Source organism: Zonotrichia albicollis, chromosome 1 (assembly GCF_047830755.1).
Source record: "Zonotrichia albicollis isolate bZonAlb1 chromosome 1, bZonAlb1.hap1, whole genome shotgun sequence".
Classification (NCBI taxonomy): Eukaryota; Metazoa; Chordata; class Aves; order Passeriformes; family Passerellidae; genus Zonotrichia; species Zonotrichia albicollis.
The window spans coordinates 106976584-106996842 of NC_133819.1; the positions used below are offsets into that span (position 1 = coordinate 106976584).

Consider the following 20259-nt stretch of genomic DNA (forward strand, 5'->3'; position numbering starts at 1 on the left):
AAAGTATTTCATATGAACATGGGCCAGCTCTTCAGAAGGCACTGGGACACATCAACACTGGGAACCTGTACATCGAGGGCTGAGGGGGTTGATGACCTTCCTAGTGCTTTTTAGGCTGTAGTGCTGAAAGGCTTTTTTTACAAGCAGTCACACACATCCAGTTACTACAGAAGGTCCTGTAAGTAAGCAAAGCCCAGTTTTGCAGCCACCACACTGGACTTAACTACTGACTAATGAGTAACAGGACAGGAGACACATCCCTACAGCTTAAAAAAAAAGTGACTTTATTCCATGACTGCTTTGAGACATCCGTCAGTGGTGGCCCAAGAAGTGAAAACAAACGCATTCTGACTACAGTACCAGGACAGGAGCTGTTTTTAATGGAGACACATTGTTGATCACAATTTATTCTGAAATCATGAGATGCCAGCAACAGAACAGACTGAATCAGCAGGTCAGGCTGGACAAATACTTGATTGTAGCCACAGCTGTTGGCTACGGGCAGCAGCACTGAGTTACACAACAAGGCAACAGTTTCTCTTCTACCTTCCTAACAGAACTGCCAGGTAAGGCAAAGGATGGACAGCTACTGAACTGTGGTATAAACCATGCAAGAGTAACAAATGTGAGAGTAGGTGTGTAATAAATACTTGATGACATTAGAGAAGGAGGAGGAGAGGCTCATTAAAAAAAAATTATCTTCTGCAAGACATTAAAGCTATTTTAAGTATTGTCACCACCACAGTGGGCAGTCCAGTCCCATAGTGACTAATTGGTACATGGATCAGTTTTAAACCAATATCCCTCTGCACATGAGAAGGTTTGAACAAATTATTTATCCACTTGCTAAAGCTCTGGGGTTAAAGAAGTGATCAGTAATCAACATTTATTTCACACCTAGGCAGAATGGCTAGAACGGAAGACTATTGTTCAGCTGCTTCTTCGACGACTTCAATCCTGCGAGGCCCGTAGAGTAGAACATAAGCTATATGCCAGTCCCCACCCCCAGATAACCTCAAAATGTCTTCAGGTGTAACAATGCTGACTTTGTCGTCATCAAATTTAATCCATTCATCTGCAAGGAAAACAAGAGCATCATTGGTAACTTAGGTGCAGAAAATCTAAGCTTGCTTAACAGCCCCTTTGCTGAAAGGAGCTGTGCAGATGGTTAACAGGGCTGCAATTTGTTTATTGTTTTTTACCTTGTTTCCTTTTAACCCAAGACACATAATGCCCAGAGGAACTTGATCTGCCTTGATGAGTTAGCACTGCCTGCAGGTCATAGTAGCCGCAGTTGTTAGAGCCAATATCTGAAGGGGAGAGAAAAAGTAACCTTGAGTCCTGCTTGCTGCATCAGCCAGGCCCCAGCAGCACAGGCGTGTGTGCAAAAGCCCAGCTACAGCCCAGTACAAAACCGCTGTGAACTACAGCAGCAGCTCTCAGCCAGGAGAGTCTCAGGAAACTGAAGATGTTGTGCATTCTTATGAAATAAATATGTACCCCAAAGTATTACTGATGTAATTAATGCACAGGCTGAGTGCTTTGGGCCTTCAGGCTCCAAGCCTCTCCAAATCTGAGGCAACACCAGCACCACCACAGCACTTTGAGAAGTCCAGTTTAAGTTTTTGTTTGGATTTCAGCCTTCCACCACACACTGACCAGTCAGCGTGCACATTACACGCAAATGTCTTTTGATGTGCCTTCTATTATCACCAACTTGTCAGATGGATGGCAATTATGCCTTTCACTATCTCAATGTTTTGGTTTACCTAATCTTTCCATTCCTGTCACTCTTTGAAGATTAATTTTCAAAAGCATTAAAGAGACAGAGTTCTCAAATTAGTGCTACCATCAGATACACTTAAGCACAAGTAAATAGGAAGTTACTTCAAAGTAGATTTGCTTCCCTGTACTCACCATCAGGAAAAGAAAATGGTTCATATTTAACTTCTTTCTGTGCACCATCACTTTTACTAGACTAAAAAAGAAAGTAAGTTGAATTAATGTGGAGCAGTTTAATAAAAGCTCTAGCACAATCACATCAAATTCCAAGTCTCCATTAATTAAAGTACACTTCTAAGTCTAAACATTTTTGTTCAAATTGAAAGAAACTCATTATTGTATTTTATAGGTGGACATACAAAACCCTTATCTGAAGAAGCTCAGTTTTAAAGCAAATATATTTTAGCACATACTGCCTGCAGTGTTCACCCACGAGATTTATGGGTTTGTTTATGAAACAATTCTGCAATTGCAGATTTATTCCTTGGTGGGGGCTTGCTAGCAGCAGAAGTGACAATAAGAAAATACCAGAGACAGATTCTCAGTGCCAATAGATTCTGTTCAAAAATAGCACTCTTCCCTTGCTCCCATCTGTGTAAGAGGGGATGCAAGCCTTATCCAAATGCTTAAAAGAATTTGCCAAGAGTTAGGCCAGCAAACTTTTAAAACTGGATAAAACATGACAGTTTTAGCTCATTTACTTTTGTCTTCAATAAAGACAGGGAAGTCAGAATTATGTAGACAGGATAAGACACGAGACCATTTTCCAAGTTTTTACAGTGCTGACTTGAAGCTCACAAATACACATACTCTAATTTTTACCAGTCAGGCACATGACAGTGCCTTGTACAACCCTTTCCAGCTGCTGAGCAGGGAACAGCTCCCTACACTCCACTGAAGCAGGGAGCAGCCACCAAACAGTCATATTTGAAGAGAATAATTCAAATTATTCTCTTTATTCAAATTATGTAACTTACAGCCAACTTTTAGGCACAGCACTAATAAACAGAAGCACTACATTGTAATGTATTTAATACATGCTATCTGACTACAGCATTTAACATTTCTCATCAAGCAAACACACCATTTTCATGAAAATACAGAATAAAAATATCTAAAGCTCAAGACCAAGGAGTTTGCTATGTAAGAAAATAATATATTTAGGGACATCAAGTTTTCTCTGGTCCTTATTAGTACCCCAGTTTCAGATGTATAAATTAGTGAAAGTGTCAGGAGACTTACGTTCTTTGGCTGTTGATTTACTTTTTTGTCTTCTAGATCTTTGAATTTTGATCGATAAGAAACCATTTTTTCCTGCAGATCTGGAGTACACAGCTCATACACATCCAACATAAGAGGAAATTTGACATCCTAGGAAGTAAAAGACAAAGGTTTATTAGCATGATTTGGTACTCCACATCAAAGCATTCTCCCATGGGAAGACAACACAATCAAATTAAATGTGACCCTCTTCAAATTGATGGCAACCTGACCTACTGAGATTCTTTCAGTATTTAGCAAAAGAGCTACAATGCTTTCACTGAAGAATGTCTAATTCAGTACAAACAAATCACTATAAATTATTCCATTCAGCATAGACTAACAATAATTCAGATTCTTTATTGCTAGCTGCCATACTTTCACACTATGGAAATACCTATACAGGCCTAAGGGAAAAGAAAAAAGAGGCAAGCATGTAGAATGACTGTACCCTGGCAAAAATGTTATTTTGTGCTATCCAAACTACCTTCTGAAATAGTTAACATGTACCTTCAATCCTTATTTCATTTCCTCCTCTTGCAAGGAAGGAGCATCTCATCTATCATGATGCTCCTGGGCAGCCTGGGAGGTTTGTCAGCCATGGCCAACAGAAAGCAAAACAGAACATTCAGCTGTTTCCAGCTGGTTCCTGCATTTGTCCATCAGAAAGCCAGACAATTAAAATAACTAATACAGGAAGTGTCTGACAGCATAAACATCTCCCATCAACATTAGAACACTGTTCAGATTTTGAAAGCATGGCCCTCTCCTTAGTTAAACATTCTTCTCAGAACCACTGGTGAGAAAAGACAAAAAAACATCTTGGTTTTTGTCATGATGTAATATTAGCAGTACTGGGACAAATTCACTTTTGCCCCTCACCTCCTTCCTCGGTCTATTTTGGGTACTGTAGTTTGCCACACACCATCACAACTGAGAACAAAACTACTTGGCACTTGAGCAAAGAAACTGCACTCTTTAATGTTTTTAAATGCAATTTAAAGGTGAACAATTAAGAAAGTAGTTTTCAAGTCCTCATTGTCTACCTTTAATAAAAACTCACAGAAAACATACAGAGGAATTGAATTTCAAAATGCAAAAAACTTACCTTAAGAACTTTTGCATTCACAGATTCTTTCTCTTTGTAAAAAAATCTAACCATCTGAATAGTCAGGTATGCTGGCAAGCGACTAATTTTGGACTACAAAAAAAAAACAAATTAGAAAAAGCTATTACTTTAAATATTCACAGATCTTTTTTACCTTAAACACTGCTCATCCTAAATTACTGTCTATTATGGGAATGTATTTGTACACAAACCCACAGGAATAAAATAAGGTCTCCTTTTCTGAAGCTCTGTCTTAAATTTTTGGTAGTGGATACTCAGATGCTTTATAAACATAAATCACATGGTGTTGCAGCAATAACTTTGTGGTTTGGAACAGAAAACTGACAATGAAAAGAATTGTAAAGAGCAAGGAAAGTGCCACTCACAGATTTGATATAGAGTGCATTTCTCTGCAGTGTTGGAGAGAGTTTGGTGATTTCCTCCTGAAGACGCTGTTACAAGAGAAAGAAGGAACACATGTTCATCAGGAAACACAGCTGAGAGAAAAGCACAACAGGGCTAAACAAACCATAAACTAAATCTCTTGTGTTGCTGTCAGCCATTACAACACGTAAGATTTTGAAATTCCTTGGCAGAAAGGACTATGCCCATTCATTTCTTCAGCCCCAGGCTCATTCCTGAGCCCTGACAACACTGAGCTTTTCTCTGCAGAAAATTTTGCTCCACAGGAGTAGAACTCACAATTGGATTTTATTATGAATTGTATCTGGACTTGGTTACAAATGTATCATATGCTTGGAACACAACTGAAGAAAATCTGAAGTTTCCTCTGAGAAGAGTATTTGCACATTTCTCAGCTCTCAGTCTCAAGCAGCCAGAGCTGCATCTAAATGGACAGCTGGTGTCTCTTAACAAAATTCTGGGAAAGACTAGCTTGGTTCTTAGTGTTGCAATTCTCTTGCTCCAGGCAATCTAGCATAGTTGTAGATTTTTTTTTGGCCTGAAAGTGAAGTTTCTTTTTTTATAGTGTTTTTTCATTTGTGAGCATTAGCTATTTTATCCTACTTTTCCTTCTAAATTCTGTTAGGAAAAAGAAAAAAAGAAAACAGAGATACACAAAGATTATCTGAGAATCATACAACTTGGTTTTAGTCCTGTACAAACCAGATCACTGCCCTAGTCTGACACAGTAACTACAAAGGTTTGGCAGTAGCTCCTCTCCTTTCTACTTCAGACTCCCCAAAAAGCCCTCACAATTTCAAAATACATACATACCTAAAAATCACAGACAACCTTAAGGAGTTCTACTTAAAACAAGTTTGAGAATGATGTTGTCTGGTGGAAAATTACGCCCCCTTTAAAATCTGCCATATCAAATTTAGTTGTGACATCATCTGGTGGGGTTTTAATTAGGAACCAAAATGCCAGCCTATTTCCAAGTTGACTTTTGGACCTTCTGGGAACTGATTGCTGCATAAATCATGATACTGCTCAGTCTGGAGTGAAACCCAGCTGAAGAAACAAAGAGGAAACTGCCTTGCACTTGGTTACCTGCATGGGGAACACCATGTCAGGGTGAAGATAATGCTCTGCTGAAGTCTGTTTGACATTAACATGCAATTCCCTTTCACAGCCATCTTCCCAATGAACACCAAAAAGATTCCTGAAACTTCATAATGTTTGGACAGCAGATATCAATTCCAAGTCACAGATTAAATGCACTTAAAACTAAGTGCATTTAGGTCACTTAGAATTTCAACTGAGAAATACACAGGCCATTCAGAATTTCAATTCAATAAAAGTTGCAATAGCTTACCAATTTTAGTCCTGTAAACAGGTATTTCACTTCTTGATTGATAAAGCAGCTAAGCTGAAGGAGATTCTCCTTTCCTTTAGTTACTTCTTCTTCTTCGGCTTCTGTACATTTCATGCTTCACAAAATTAAGGAAAACCATCATGCACCAAGAGCTGAACTACTGCTCTAGTGAAAAGAACATGCCAAGCAGCACAGCAATTTAGGTAATTCTGTGCTTGTGTAGAAAGTACTTTTACTTGTCATAGTACAAAAAAGATTTGAAGGAGCCCTTCCTTCAGACCAATCTGTTCCTTCGTGGCCAAGGACAAGGGGCAGCAGGGGCAGACAGCACACCAAAAAAAAAGGAAAATAAGTCTTTGATCACCATTCAACCTGAGGCCTGCTTTTTCTTCCTTCTCCCCCATCACCACCCAACCCCAGGACACAGAACAAATTAACTGGCTGCCAACACCCAGTTACAAAGCCCTCCTGCAACATTGCACTCCATTGTTGCTTATGATTAATGAAGTTCTGCTGCTGCTGGCCAGACTTCCTACTTCCTTCAACATGCAGAGCCTCTTTTCTCTGCCTTGTATCTGCCCTCTTCACTGAAATGAAATTAATTCCTTCATTATTTTCTAGACATTCCTTTTAATTGTTCTGTCTGTCCTCTCCTCTTTTCATAGTTTTAGCCCAATGCTTTTCTCTCATCCATCTCCTTCCAACCAGGTATTTTTCTGACTGCAGCTATTCTACAAATGCTGTTGTAATCACACTTTGAAAGTCTGCAACTCTTCTAACAAGTCTTCTTGCTGATACTGGCCTATGCATCATTCCTCTTAGCTACACATTCCAAGACTCCCAACTATTTTAAGGACAACAAACATCACAGAAGAGGGAGAGAGATGCATGATTCTGATCTAAAAAAAGACCTTTATTCCTCATTACTACCAAACCATGAGATACAGTACTTCATCTAAGGAGATGTTTCCTTATTTCAGACAAGCAAAATGCACAGTGTATAATTCTTTGAGAAAGTGGTGCTCAGTTTGATGACAGCCAGGATTTTGGGGTGGAGAAATGGGAAAAGAGCAATACTTGCCATAAGATGTGTGCCCCATGTGGTCATATCCTCTTTTTCTTGCTATAAAGAACCCACTAGAAAGTTGTCAGCTGTATTTGTTTCTTACTCATACAACTGTGGACACCTAATTTATTTCTTAAGAAATCAATCAAGCTACCTTTTGTGCATCTTTAGTACACCAGGTACGTCAGCAACACACTCTTACAAGCCAAAAAAGCCTATTTAGGAAAACAATTACTTTTCATTGGATAAAGCATGTGAGCATCCTTGAAGCTGGTAAGGACCAATCTTCTCTGGGGAGGAAATGTGCTATTGAAATTCAACATGGGTTTTTTAATCTGTAGATGTTCATTACCATTCTTTCTCCCCACATCATCCTCTCTCTCAAAGCACATCCAATCTTAAAGTTAAGTTCTGTGTACTCTTGAATGACATCGTGACCCCATTCCCCAACCTACACCTTCATTTTCCATAGTATTCTGAACAATGCTTTTCATTCTCCCTGAACTCAACTGCTAAAGTGTGAAATCATCATTGTTTATGTCTTGCCTTAGTCTTTAGGATACGCTGTTTCAAATTCAATGCTGAAGAATTGATCAATTAAACTCTTCTTTTTAGAGGATGCTGCTGTAGCTCCAGAGTCTGTCTGTAAAACAAAATCTCTTATGATGTAACTTTAAACAGAATGTAAATACAGTCTTCTCTACAGACAAAATTACCCCATTTCTTTAAATTCTTTAAAGCCCATTCCTTCATCTTTCTATAGGTCCATTTTCTTCTGGTCAGTCAATCTTCTTACACAGCATAGAAGTTTCAAAACAAATATGCTTATAACATACTGTTAAATCCAACCTGAAGCCCATTAACAAGCAAAAAAAAAAAACAAAACATAAATCCCTAGCCCTCCAACTTAAATCTATCTTAAGTTTCAGGACAGTTTTTCAAGGCCCTGCCAAGAGTCTCCAGAAAACAGTTTACAGAGAAAAGGGAAAGTAAAATCTTGGGAAAAACTTTCAGCAATTTCTTGTATCAGATTAACCATTCAAGTTAAAACTGTAGCACACTTTTTTCAGAAAAAAAGTTCTTTGTGCTGAATTCACAGGTTATCAGGGCCAACTACCACATACATGAGAGGGTGTCACCACACACTGCCCCCCACAGCATCACTGACAGGACCACAGCAGCATCATGCTGATCAGAAACATCAGAAAGCAACTTCACAATTCCAGATACATGTTAAAGAACTCACAAACAGATAACACTTAACAAAACATATGTGAAATACTATAAACCATTATTCTGGTTAGAGTAAGACTACAATTACCTCCATAATTGTATCACCTTCTATGCCTTCCAGCTTCTGCTGTAGTACCCTCATCATCTGCACCCAGCACTCATTGGCATCCTAGGAAGGGAGCACAACATTAAATCTGCCTACAAGCATTATGATTTAGTAACATGAAACCCATCAATTATAAAGCCAAACATGAGGATTCCTTAACTAGGAATTTCTCCCAATTCCACCATGCATTCTCAAAATCAGCACTTGATACTACATTCAACTTCTATACAACTTTTCTACAGAAAAACCACCCCACTTTACTGGGAGTCATTATTTTCACAGGAGAAGGAAAGTCTTAAAATGTTCTTGTTCTCAACTTGCAACATACTATAGAATTTTAAACAATAAGCTAATAATTGGTCTTTACCTGTTGAAGGTACTGGCCTTGATCACCTTTCTCTGCAAACTGCGGGAAGGCCATATGTAAAAACTGCAGGAGAATGATAGGTGGGATACTGGAGGAAGTTTTATCCATGGAATCAAACAAGTCTCTAAGAGCTTGAAGAAAAAGTGAATGCTTTGAGAAGCGAAAAAACAATTCAAACATGGCAGGAAGTGTAAAAAGAACAGTAAAACAGCAACAACATTTAAAGACTGATCATTTAACAGCATCCAATTTGATCTTTCCAAAGCAGGACCAAATTTTCCAGGTGGCATAACAAGTGCACCTATGATCTCCTTTCTGAACACAACTTTGAAAGCATAAAGATGGAAATTCTGAGAATTTGGCACATATTGCCTTGTCTTTCCTGGCCACTAACAGGGGGGAAAAAAATTGAGCAATTAAGATTTCGTTTGGAACACATCTGAGGAATAATGCTTTCACAAGAGAAACCAGGAGGCATTCACAATCTATCCTCTAGAGCAACTTAAGTTTCACCAGCTACAAGGCAAAAAAAACTTTAATAAAATATCTAGGAAACACCCATGCTTAAGACCCAGGAAAACAAGTATGTGTATGCATATGTGCAGAGAGCTCGTAACTATGCAATCCAATGAATGATACTGACTGCATGACAACACACATGGCTTTCTTTTTTGTTCCATACTCTAGCATACGTTTTATCTCCCCAAGTTACAGCATTTTAAATCCACAGATCGCTCCAAAGGTACCTGTAAATCCTCCCAACAACCCTGTGAGGTAGGCAAAAATCTGCATGGTCACTAATTTACAAGTGAAGAGACTAATGAATTGCTCTCTCCAGTAAGTGAACATAGGCAAGATTACAGGGAACCAAGGTCAGTTGCTTCCTCTTTCAGAAATGTCTTCACTGACCTTGATAAGAGGTGCAACTGATATGACACAGCAATTTAAAAAAAAATGCCATAAGTGTCATGCAGGAGTTCCTGAACAGCTCAGCACCCAAGAATTAACTACAAATTACTTCAACTATTAAAATTCCTAAGAAGCAGAGCTGTCACCTTAAAAAAAAAACAAGGGACACGAAGTAAAGGCAGTGAAAAGGGGAGGGGCAGGCATGGCTGTATAGAGTAACCATTGAACTTACCACCCCAAAATTCGATCAGCAGGCATACCCACAAACTGGACCTTTCCTTCCTTATATTGTTTTGTTTTTCCTTAAATGGACTGGTAGAAATCCCAGTGTCCTGGCCCAGCATCTTAGTGGGGCAATGAAATAGAGTAAAAAAAGAAAAAGTGGACAAGTAGTACCCTTGTTCAAGTGTAAGGGGTCTAACTGGAACTCTAGTTAGAGCTTGGAGACACAGGGCCACCGTGAGCTCCCACAGTGTGAGCACCCACACCACCACAACAAAGAGTAACTCCTGTTCTGAAGACTCTCCTTTCCACTCCAGCTATGAAATCTGGCTCTTTAGGGCAAAGGCTAAGACCACTGATAAAGCATCAGTTTCCATTGTAACAATAACGCTCAGGCAATAAACCATATTAAAAACCACCAGTGACATACATATCCCAGGAGTATGGTGTTAGCCTACCACTATGTGAAACAAAGAACTAAAGTATTTCTGCACAAAGGGATCAAACCAATAGATGGATGGATGGATGGATGGATGGATGGATGGATGGATGGATGGATGGATGGATGGATGGATGGAATCTGCCTTAGGAAGTTCCAATTACTTCATGCCTACATGTAAAACAATTTGGAGATACAAGTTGTTTCTATCTAAGCCTAGATCACTCAGAAGTATCTTTCCCTTAGCCTGCAGCCTGACAATGTGCAGAGGTAAACACCTTGCAGGCAGGGGCAGAATAGCCTTTAAAGACAAAATGAATCCTCCAGTGCCAGCAGATCTGACATTCCTAAGGCATATGCACTAAAGAACAATACACAGAGTTTTAGCTGCAAATTTCATCTGCAGTTAGCAGGAAATCACACACTTGCTTAAACCCCTGTTTTCTACTCTAAACACCAACCTGCAGTAATGTATTGAGCAGAGGCCATTTCTCCTGAAGCTCTTAAGGCACCACCATACCTAAAAGGGAAGAAAAATAATTTGCACGCAATTAAACACAAACGGGAAGGACAGTCGGGTTTTTGAAGCAGGCTGGATTAATTTAAAGGAAATCTATCACCAAGCCAGAAGTAACCAAAGGTGAGATTCACTCACATTTACCTCAACGTTTCAGCTATTTTCAGCTATTTTCAGCAAGCATGGAAGCAAAGGAAAACTGGCATCTTTCAGACAGTAAGTAAAGGCAGACCAAAAAGTCTTGCTACATCACTGCTGCTTCTCTAATCCTTTTGCCTCAAAGACTTGTTTTATTTTTAAAGAAACTAAGAAAGTCTGAACAAAAGCTACCCCATTTCTGAAACATTTGCCATGGCTTCTTCAGATACATGTGAAAAAAAACCACCTTCAGGGAGAGATGTCAGATAAAATGCACAGAGATGGAGGGCAAACTTGCTTCCTCCCTCCAAAGCAGAAGCAAAACAGTGAGAGGTGAGATGTTTTCTTGGGGAAGTATTTCCAAGACTGAAAAGGAATGGGAGTCCACCTATATGACAAGAACCTACCACTCTTCTTTAAATTCCTAATTTAGCAGCTGGATGAGGAACAGATGGACTCCCCAAAGCCTTCAAGCAAAAGGAGGGACTCACACATTCTCTAATCTCAGACTGGACTTTTGAAATTCTGACCATTGCTAGATGACAAGCAGGAAACTTTCCCCTGGCATGCTACAGAACAGGGAGGAGTTCCTTGGGGAGATCAGCAGAGCAGGCCTCAGGGAAGAAGCTGTAACAGCTTTCCCAAGTGAGTCCTGTCACACCTTCCCACTGCCATGCACCCTATAGCCTGCCACGCTGTCATCAAGCAAGGAAGACCAAAAAAAGGCTAAATCTCCAGAGAAAAACAGAGCTTGAACCAGAGTGTGAATCTGACTTCCCACGGACAATACGGCCACATCTTGTATTGCAGTCTGCCAGTTTCACGGGCTGCATTTTGCTTTTTGCTATGGTAAATTTGTCCAATATTCAGATTCAGTGTCATAACTCAAGAGTCCTTCACATGGAAATAAAGACTTTCCAAAAATGATAACACTGACAGCCAATAAAAACCCTGAAACCAAATTTCTGTGCTTCACGAGTAGTTCTCAGTGCTTAATAATAAAGGTTCACCTGCTAACAGAATGAAAAACTGTTTATAACTACTTAAATAACAAGTGATTACAGTAATACAGAATATCCAGCTGGGAATCAAGAAAGCAGGGGAAAAGGAATTAAATTAACCCTAAGATGGCAATAATGTTCTACCTAATTCTCACTTTTTTATAAATACTCATTGTTTTCTCATTACAATTCATCTGGAGGACATATTCAGGCCACATTGGCAGGTATTCTTTTTTCCTTCAACATTCATGACTTTCAAGTTTCTTGTATATTTCTTACAAAAAAAAATAACCAACCAACCACAAAAAACCACTAGCCATTTTCACATTTCAGTCTAGAATAACAAAAACAAATAAAAATCAGAAAAGTTATCCTACATTCAGAACAAATTAGCAGAAACAAAATTCCATGAAGATATGTCTTAGAACTTCCTGCTGTACCTCCAAGTAGCAAATGTCAGAATTTCACGGCTGAAAATACTGTGCAATGGAACCACTGCAGGAAATAGTCCTCAAAGGAACAGGACTCCCATATGATTCTTTTATGCAGAAGAGGACCATAAAAACTAACAGCAAAAAAACAGGGTTAAGAGTTCAGCAGCTTATTTTAGAATTTTAAACTGGTCTTGACAGGAACTACTTTCTAGCTAAGCAAAACACATTCTCTCTATTAAAAGCCAGTTCCAAGAAACACAAAGTCTTAACTTTTTTATTAAAGTACATACTAACACAGCCATAGGATAAACTTTAATTGATCATTCTGTTAATCCTGAATAGACCTAAAGAGTAATAGACTGTCATGATAATCCATACCAGTATTAAGATGACCATTCTGCAAAATATCTTCATAAGCTAAAGGAAACATTTTAGTCACAGTATTTTTGTCCTACCTTTTAAGGGCCTCTTTCACTTCTGGCACGGATCGGATACACTGAACCGTAGCATTCATGTAGCAAGTGTTGCCAAGGTTTGTCAATCCACATGGCAATTCCATCTACCAAAAAAATTCACAAGGGTGCTTGAAAGTCAGAGAGAAGTGGCAACCATTTTTGTACAAACACTATAATGTGACATCAACTTCTGAGCACATGAATTATGCATAAAACTGGGAATATTCCATCAAATGTTATGAAGTTTTCCAGATCCACTTTATGATTATATTTATCATTACACTATTTGATACTTTTAGGGAACATTCAGGAATGCTTTGGGGGTTTTTCTGTGCATGTTTAGTTTAATGAATATATTCTTCAAGCATGCAATAATTCAGAAAGTTCAACTATAATCCCATTCAAGTTTTGACCTTAAAATTCAATTTCCGTGAAATTTCCACATGAATACATTTGTACAAAACACTGATGTTTTAATTAAAATCAGTTTTCAGTAAAACTCTGAAAATGATGGAGTTCATAGCTGGAAACAAAAGCATTGTTTAAACTTCTCTCCAGAAATCTGCAACAGATCATTAACTTGATCTTTTCAGACAACTTGTGAATTTCTGAAGTTTTGACCAATGTAAAGGCCAACTAATAGTAAGCTAGCCAGAAATAACTATAAATCACCATCTAATAGAATTTTTCTTTTTTTTTTGTGTAATCCTGAATACTTAGGTATTTGTCAGGGAAAAACGCATAGTTTAATGAAACTGAAGTGGTACTGCATACCAATACAAATAGATTATTTTAGGAAGAGAGAACTCATTTAGCCTATCTCAGAAATGAACACATGCACTGCAAACAACTGAATTTTGATGTGTAACAAAATTTTCATGTGACCAACCTTTTCAAAATGCTATCTGACAGTGAAATCACCTCCTTGCTTGCCTCTCAGTTATCTCAATGTCTGTGTATGGGGTTACTCCAAAATCCATAAATACCCTCCACCTGCAGGTGGCCTGGAAAGCACTAAATCCTGAAGCACACAAACCCAGTCATGAACTACAGATCCTTTTTCATACAGACATGCACCAAAGTGTTTCTATTCTGCATGCACAGTTGACAACAATCTTGCAACTGTTAAGTATGAAAAAGTTTGCAGTTCAAATGATTGGTGAGAAAATTAAGCCTTTCAAGCTGTAAAAAAGGAAACTCGAGAGTTTCTTCATTAAGAAAATAATAGATTATTTATGCTCTTTCAGACTTTACTTCCACAAAGCAAAACACATGTGTCAAACTTATTTTCATTTTTCACAAAGTTGACCTAATACTGTAACAAATCCCCAAATACACCCCACCCTAAAACAAACCCTAGTTTCTCCTCACAGATATGAAAGAGGCAGGAAATAATTTTGCATATCTAAGAGGACTTGTTTAGGCAAAATACAGGACACTGCTGCAGTAAGAGCAATACAACTTCACCTTTAAAAACATCCTAATGCTATTTTTATAAAAACTACTAAGCTGCATGCTCAAAGAAAAAACAGCACTAATTGTATGATTTTTAAACTAAATCCCAGATTTCTTTTTACTGCTCCCAGTTTGGTCATCAATGTAAATTTGTGATTCTTGGTGAAGATGCTAAACAGACACTACAGTTTCAAAACCCACTTTTAAGCAACTGCAAGCATTTAAGAACTTGCCATTAATAAGGTTTACAAGAAACTGAAGTTGGAAACACGCTTACAGCTGAGGCCAACTGCTCCTCTGTCATGTCCTCCACGAAGATGGGGCGAGCAACCGGCTCTTCTGGAAGCGCATCGGCAGAACCCATCATTAGCAAGGTCATCCCCTGGAAACACAGCAAAAACAGCAATCCATGTCTAAGGACACTTATTTCCACTCAAACCCTCAAGCTCTTAACACACTTCAGCTAATTCCCCAAAAATAAACACAGTTTCTGTATTTATTCATTTATCTCCTAGTTTAACAGAACCAATACTGCACTACTGTGACTTCAGGGTATACCTCAATTCCTCTTATCTAGGAAGTACCTAGAGAACAACCCCACAGAATTATCTATGCTAAATATTTCCACTATGAGTTCTGGGTTAAACTAGTTGAAAAGTGAAAAATAACCTAAACTACCACATCAGTTTAGACATGAGAACTAACACTTAAGGGGCAAAAAAAAAAGTCAATCAGGTTTCCATGCTTGCTGAACTAGCATATTATGAAAACGAATCTTTCAGCATTCAGCAGGAGAACATCTACACAATAAGATCTGTCAAAGGAGGAGAAAATTACTATCTGGAGTCTTGAAACATACAGTGCTAAGGAAAAGGATGAACAACAGAATGAAGAGAAACTGTTTTGACAGTGTAAATAAATCCCTAGAAATTGTATATAACATTATTAAAATGAATAAAAGCAGCTATTAGCACAACCACATGCGGAAAAAGACAAGAATATTATGTACTGCATTTTTGCTGCATAATTTTGCTACAATAGCTGCAGCTACAGGCTGCTAACTAGTTACAAGGGTAAGAGCAATGCTACCGAATTCAACCTGCCCAGTGAAGAACTGGAGTAAAGCTGTTACAAGAGGTTACAAGAGATGCACAGTAACAAAAATGACACAAAAAAAAAAACCCAACAAAAATCTGTGGGAATCGCTGATGCAATATTATACAGGCAAGCAACACAAACACTTTCTGTTTTCTTTTTGAACTAGCCAAATGTATGAATTACCATTACTAATGCTTTCTTTAAAAACAGCAGCTATTTAACACAGGAGAGCACATTTCAGCAGGTTGGTGAAAAAGGACATAAGCAGAGGTGTAACTTTGGCATCACCAACACATCTGTCCAAGCTGGGGATGTGCAAGGACAAGGGTCTGCAGATAGTACCCAGGTTCAGCAGATCTCTCTAAACAGCATCACTTATTTTTATGATCACAGGTAAGACAGCACTGCTCTGATCCAGAACATTTCTTGTATGGAATAAATAAATATATGCACTCAACTACTCCAGAAAAGATAGCATGTGCTCCCTTCTGATGCAAAAAAAAAAAAAAAAGTCTTTTCATAAATCAATGGTGAGACCTTTCTAAGCATGCTTACATATGACATCTATAAAATTATTTTTCATCAAGTTATAACTTTTTGAGGTAGCACTGCCCATTCAAACAGAAACAGCAAGCACTTTCAAGCCTCTCTTTGAATGCCAAAATAAAAAATCAGAATAGTAAAATTTACTGCTCAGAACTTACATTCTTTATTTTTAAGTTTCCCCAGTCATCATCCTGTGAAATAAAATAAAAGACAAGTCAGTTATCTTGTAGCAAGATAGTTGTAGCAAGTATTTTCATTAATATTAATCACATTTCTAAATATACAATTGTCTTTCATCCAATGTTACACAATATTAACTATTTACATGTTATCGTCTCATCTAACTAAAATAAAAAGCAGCCAAGCTGTGTTTTCAATTAGGTTTCCCATGCATTGTTCAACACTGCTTAAATGTAAACAACTTTTTGCAGCAAAACTGCCTACGTCTCATTAAACCAGTAAGTCTCCAGTAGAGAAGCACCCAAGACACTTCTCTTAAACAAGCTAGAAAGAAGAAATTTGCATTCAGAGTCTGAACATAAAAAAGTGACAAAAAGTGTCCCACCAAGCTGTTTTGTATAAATGAGTAAAGCGCAGTCAGTTTAACACATACAACCAAAGATCTTCCAGAGGAACACCCAGAAACACCATCATTGTTCATGTTAACCCACAACAAAGTTAGACATAATATAAAAACTGATTTCTACCTTCAGAGTTCCTCCTTTAACCATAACCTTCTGTCTGGCTGGCTGAACTCCGGTCAGTGCAAATAACTGGGCTTTGAAGACCATCGGAGGTTCGTCAGTGTTCAGCTCCACGCCATCGAATTTCTCTTTTCCCCATTTCACATTCACTGCAAACAAAATGTTTTGAAACTTGATTATTTCCTAATACTCAAGAATGCAATTACCAAGATTAACAAGACTTCACACAGTCTCAAAACATTCTGTTTTCGGCTCTTAAAATTGTCAATAATGAAGGTAGGGAACACCTTTACTGTACGGCACCTCATCCATCAGAACATACCACCTCCAGCAGGTGTAAAAATATCCTACAAAACAAGCGAAAAGTAAAATACAGAGAAACCCTGTAAACAGTAAGTTTGAGAAATCCTTCTGCAAGTCTCCAGAAAAGCAGTCTGGAACTAACTCTCCCATTCTCTTGGCACTGCTTGTTGCAAACAACTGAACTTTCTGAGGGAAGTTCAGAGGTGCGATTCCAGCTCAGTTATCAGTAGCACTTCCGTCCTCCTCCAGAAGAAAACAATACAGCGCTCTTTAAAAGCAAGGCTATTGACCCCACTGAGGTGCAGGACTGGAATTAAGAAGCAAAGTGAAATTTGGTCACAAAAAATGTCAACCTCAATGCTGGAAATGAGATCATTAGCAGAAACAGGAGGCAGAATGGCACAATGGAATGTTAACTTCACTGTGGGAATGACCAAGAGCAGACAGAAAATGCCTGGAATAAGCTGTGTGCCTCTACAGAACACACCTTTGACCACTTCCAAGAACTAACACAGGTACATAAGGCTTCCTTAGCAAGCTGACATTTTACTGAAAACCTGTAAAATAGAGCACACAGCAATATCCTCAATGCACAGTAAGTGCCTGAAATACAAGACTTTGGGAAAGCCACATCCTTCTAAATCTGCTTTGGTTTTACATAAATATATTACAGCAACCATACCTTTTCAAAACACAAAACCCTTAGAAGTCATAATTTTAAAAACCCTATCAAAAAGGTTCAGATTTCAGATGTATACAATGCTTCTGATGCGTAGTATTACAGAATAATCAAAGACAAGTCTAAATGAGTTAGACAATTAGTCTACAAAGGAACTCAAATGATCAACTTTTCAGTATTTCTAATAGAAAGCATCTTATATTTTGCCCAATGTTCCGATTTTTGTAAAAAACACATTTATTATTTTGCATATTTAAGACCTATGAAGCACAAGGCTTTTCCCATTTTCCAGGAAGACAACCCACTCAGTCACTGAACAAGTCAGCTGCACAGACTTTTGGGTTTTGAATTTTTGAACAGTCATGCTTCCACTGCTAAATATGCAGAAGAGTTAGCAATTATTAATCTGTAGTGTTGCTGGTTTTGACAATGCAGCACTCAAGAGGAAGAATGGAAGATCATGACTGTCTTCTCTTCAGAGACTGCAACCAAGACTTCGTGCAAAACAAAAGAAACATGAAAACAATGTTAAGTAAGAAAGAGGAAGGACGTATTTTCCCTGCTGATCAGACAACACAGCACATACACTTCACAGAACAGGTCAGGTTGGAAGGGAACACAGAGGCTTATCTCATCCAACCTCGCTGCTTGAGGGGGCCATCCCAGAGCGCAAGCCACAGGACTGTGCCCAAACCATTCCTGAGTATCTCCAGTGAGGGAGACTCCACGAGATTTGGATGAATTCAGGAAAAATCATTACACTGACATAAGGATCCCAATTTGCTAACCACAGCCAAAACAGTGGACAAGCTGTGTACTGAGGCTGCATACTACCTAAAAAGCTGAAGGCCCAAACAGGCCACTGTGAGATATCATCAAGGCAGTAACTGGTCCCAGAAGTGTCACTGGCGGCTTTGTTCTTGAAATCTTTCACGGAAACCTTTCCTCACAGCAAGAAGGGCCAGCGGGATGAAGTACAATTTAAGAAAGCTTTAATTTTAGGTTTCAGCTAGACATTAGGAAGAATTTCTTCACAGAAAGGGTGATTAGACACTGGAATATTCTGCCCAGGGAGGCGGTGAAGTCACCATGCCTGGCGGTGTTTAAGAGAGGGCTGGATGTGCCATTCAGTGGTTGACATGGTGGTGCCTGGCCAAAGGTTGGACTTGGGCTTTTCCAACCCATCGGAGGCTGTAGGATGGAATGGATTTCAAAGAGCGGAGGCAGACACACCTGGAAGGCGCAGATGCCGCGCTCTGGCTCACCACAAGGACAGCACCACTTCTCTTTTATCAGGAACCCAGAGCAAACCGAGTCAGGGCAGTGCCGAGGCACGGCGGCCCGCGATTGACACCCGCCCTCCCGCCAGCAGGGCCAGGCCAGCGCTGCCTCCCCGCTTCCCTTCCCTCCTTCCTCACGGCCCGGGCCGCGCCTCCCGGGGCGCTCCCGCCGCCGGCCCGGCCGGGATGGGCGCGCACGTGCGAGGCGAGGCGCCTCCCGCCGCCGCCGCCGGGGCCGGAGCAGCGCTCCCGGGCCGGGCCCGGCGGGAGGGGCGGGCGCCGCGCTCACCTGAGAAGAGCGGCATGGCGGAGCGGCGCAGCCCGGGCGCACAGCGGGGCGGGCGGGCGCAGGGCGGCGGGGCGCGGCACGGGCGAGCGCGGGCGGGCGGCGGCGGCAGCGGCGGGTCCCGGCCCCGCTCGGGGTCTCATTCAAACCAGCCCCCGGGATGACGCTGCAAGCGCGGCCGGGTGGCGGAAGCGGGGCGGGAGCAGTGCGCGCGCACCGCCGGAACGGGCGGGGCCGGCAGCGGGAGCGGGCCCGGCCCGGGTCCCGTCCGTGCTGCGAGGCCTGGGCACAGCGGGACGGGAGCGGGCCGGGCTGGATCCTGTCAGTCCCGCGAGCCCTGGACACAGCGGGCTGGGCTGGGCTGGGCTGGGAGCGGGCCCGGCCTGCATCCCGTTCGTCCTGCGAGCCCTGGGCACAGCGGGCTGGGTTGGGAGCGGGCCGAGCTGGATCCCGTCAGTGCTGCGAGCCCTGGGCACAGCGGGCTGGGCTGGGAGCGGGCCCGGCCTGGATGCCGTCAGTCCTGCGAGCCTTGGGCAGAGCGGGCCCGACCGCCAGAATGAGGGGCAGGCGGGGCTGGTGCTGCGGGCGAGGAACGTCGATGTGGAAGGCGCAGGGCTGGAGCGAGTGCAACAGAGACAGGGAGCTCCTGGGTCTAGAGAAGGGCAACAAAGACAATGAAGGGACAGGAGCATCCCTGTCACAATGACGCGCTTAGAGCTGGGCCTGTTCAGCCTCTAGAAGAGAGAACTGAGAGGAGGCCTCAGCAATGTGTATAAATATCTAAAGGGAGAGTGGAGGCAGGCTCTCCTCAGAGGTGGCAAGCAATAGGGCAAGAGGCAACTAGTGTCAACCAGTACACAGAAAATTCCACCTGAACACAAGAAGAACGTCTTTATTTTGTGGGTGACCCTGCACTGGAACAGATTTCACAGACAGTTGTGGAGTCTCTCACTGGAGATACTCAAGAGCCACCTGCATGCAGTTCTGTGCAATGTGCTTCAGGATGAGCCTGCTTGAGAAGGGAGGTTGGATGAGATTGGAGGTTTTACCCGCTGTGCTCCCTCCCAGCCTGACCCATTCTGTGATGCTGCGAT

At 40.8% G+C, this 20259-nt stretch overlaps 1 protein-coding gene across 1 annotated transcript; it reads right to left on the reverse strand.

The window, feature by feature from the left end:
• Positions 1-261: 261 nt before the first annotated feature.
• Positions 262-19379, reverse strand: USP14 (ubiquitin specific peptidase 14). Its single transcript, XM_074549353.1, has 16 exons — positions 19169-19379; positions 16621-16766; positions 16072-16104; positions 14547-14651; positions 12815-12918; positions 10731-10789; positions 8700-8830; positions 8315-8395; positions 7557-7636; positions 5928-6042; positions 4537-4602; positions 4151-4243; positions 3025-3153; positions 1918-1978; positions 1203-1310; positions 262-1075 (listed from the first exon to the last, which is right to left on the reverse strand). Exons 1-16 carry the CDS (start codon positions 19182-19184, stop codon positions 924-926), a joined length of 1479 nt encoding a protein of 492 aa, XP_074405454.1. The 5' UTR covers positions 19185-19379; the 3' UTR covers positions 262-923.
• Between the last annotated feature and the right edge of the window lie 880 nt (positions 19380-20259).

Excerpts from the sequence above, each read along its gene's own strand:
- USP14 (XM_074549353.1), bottom strand. Across the intron at positions 6,043-7,556 it reads AGCATTGAATTTGAAACAGC|CATGAAATGTACAGAAGCCG; the intron begins GTATCCTAAAGA and ends AATTTTGTGAAG. Across the intron at positions 4,244-4,536 it reads ATGCACTCTATATCAAATCT|TCCAAAATTAGTCGCTTGCC; the intron begins GTGAGTGGCACT and ends TTTTTTTTGTAG.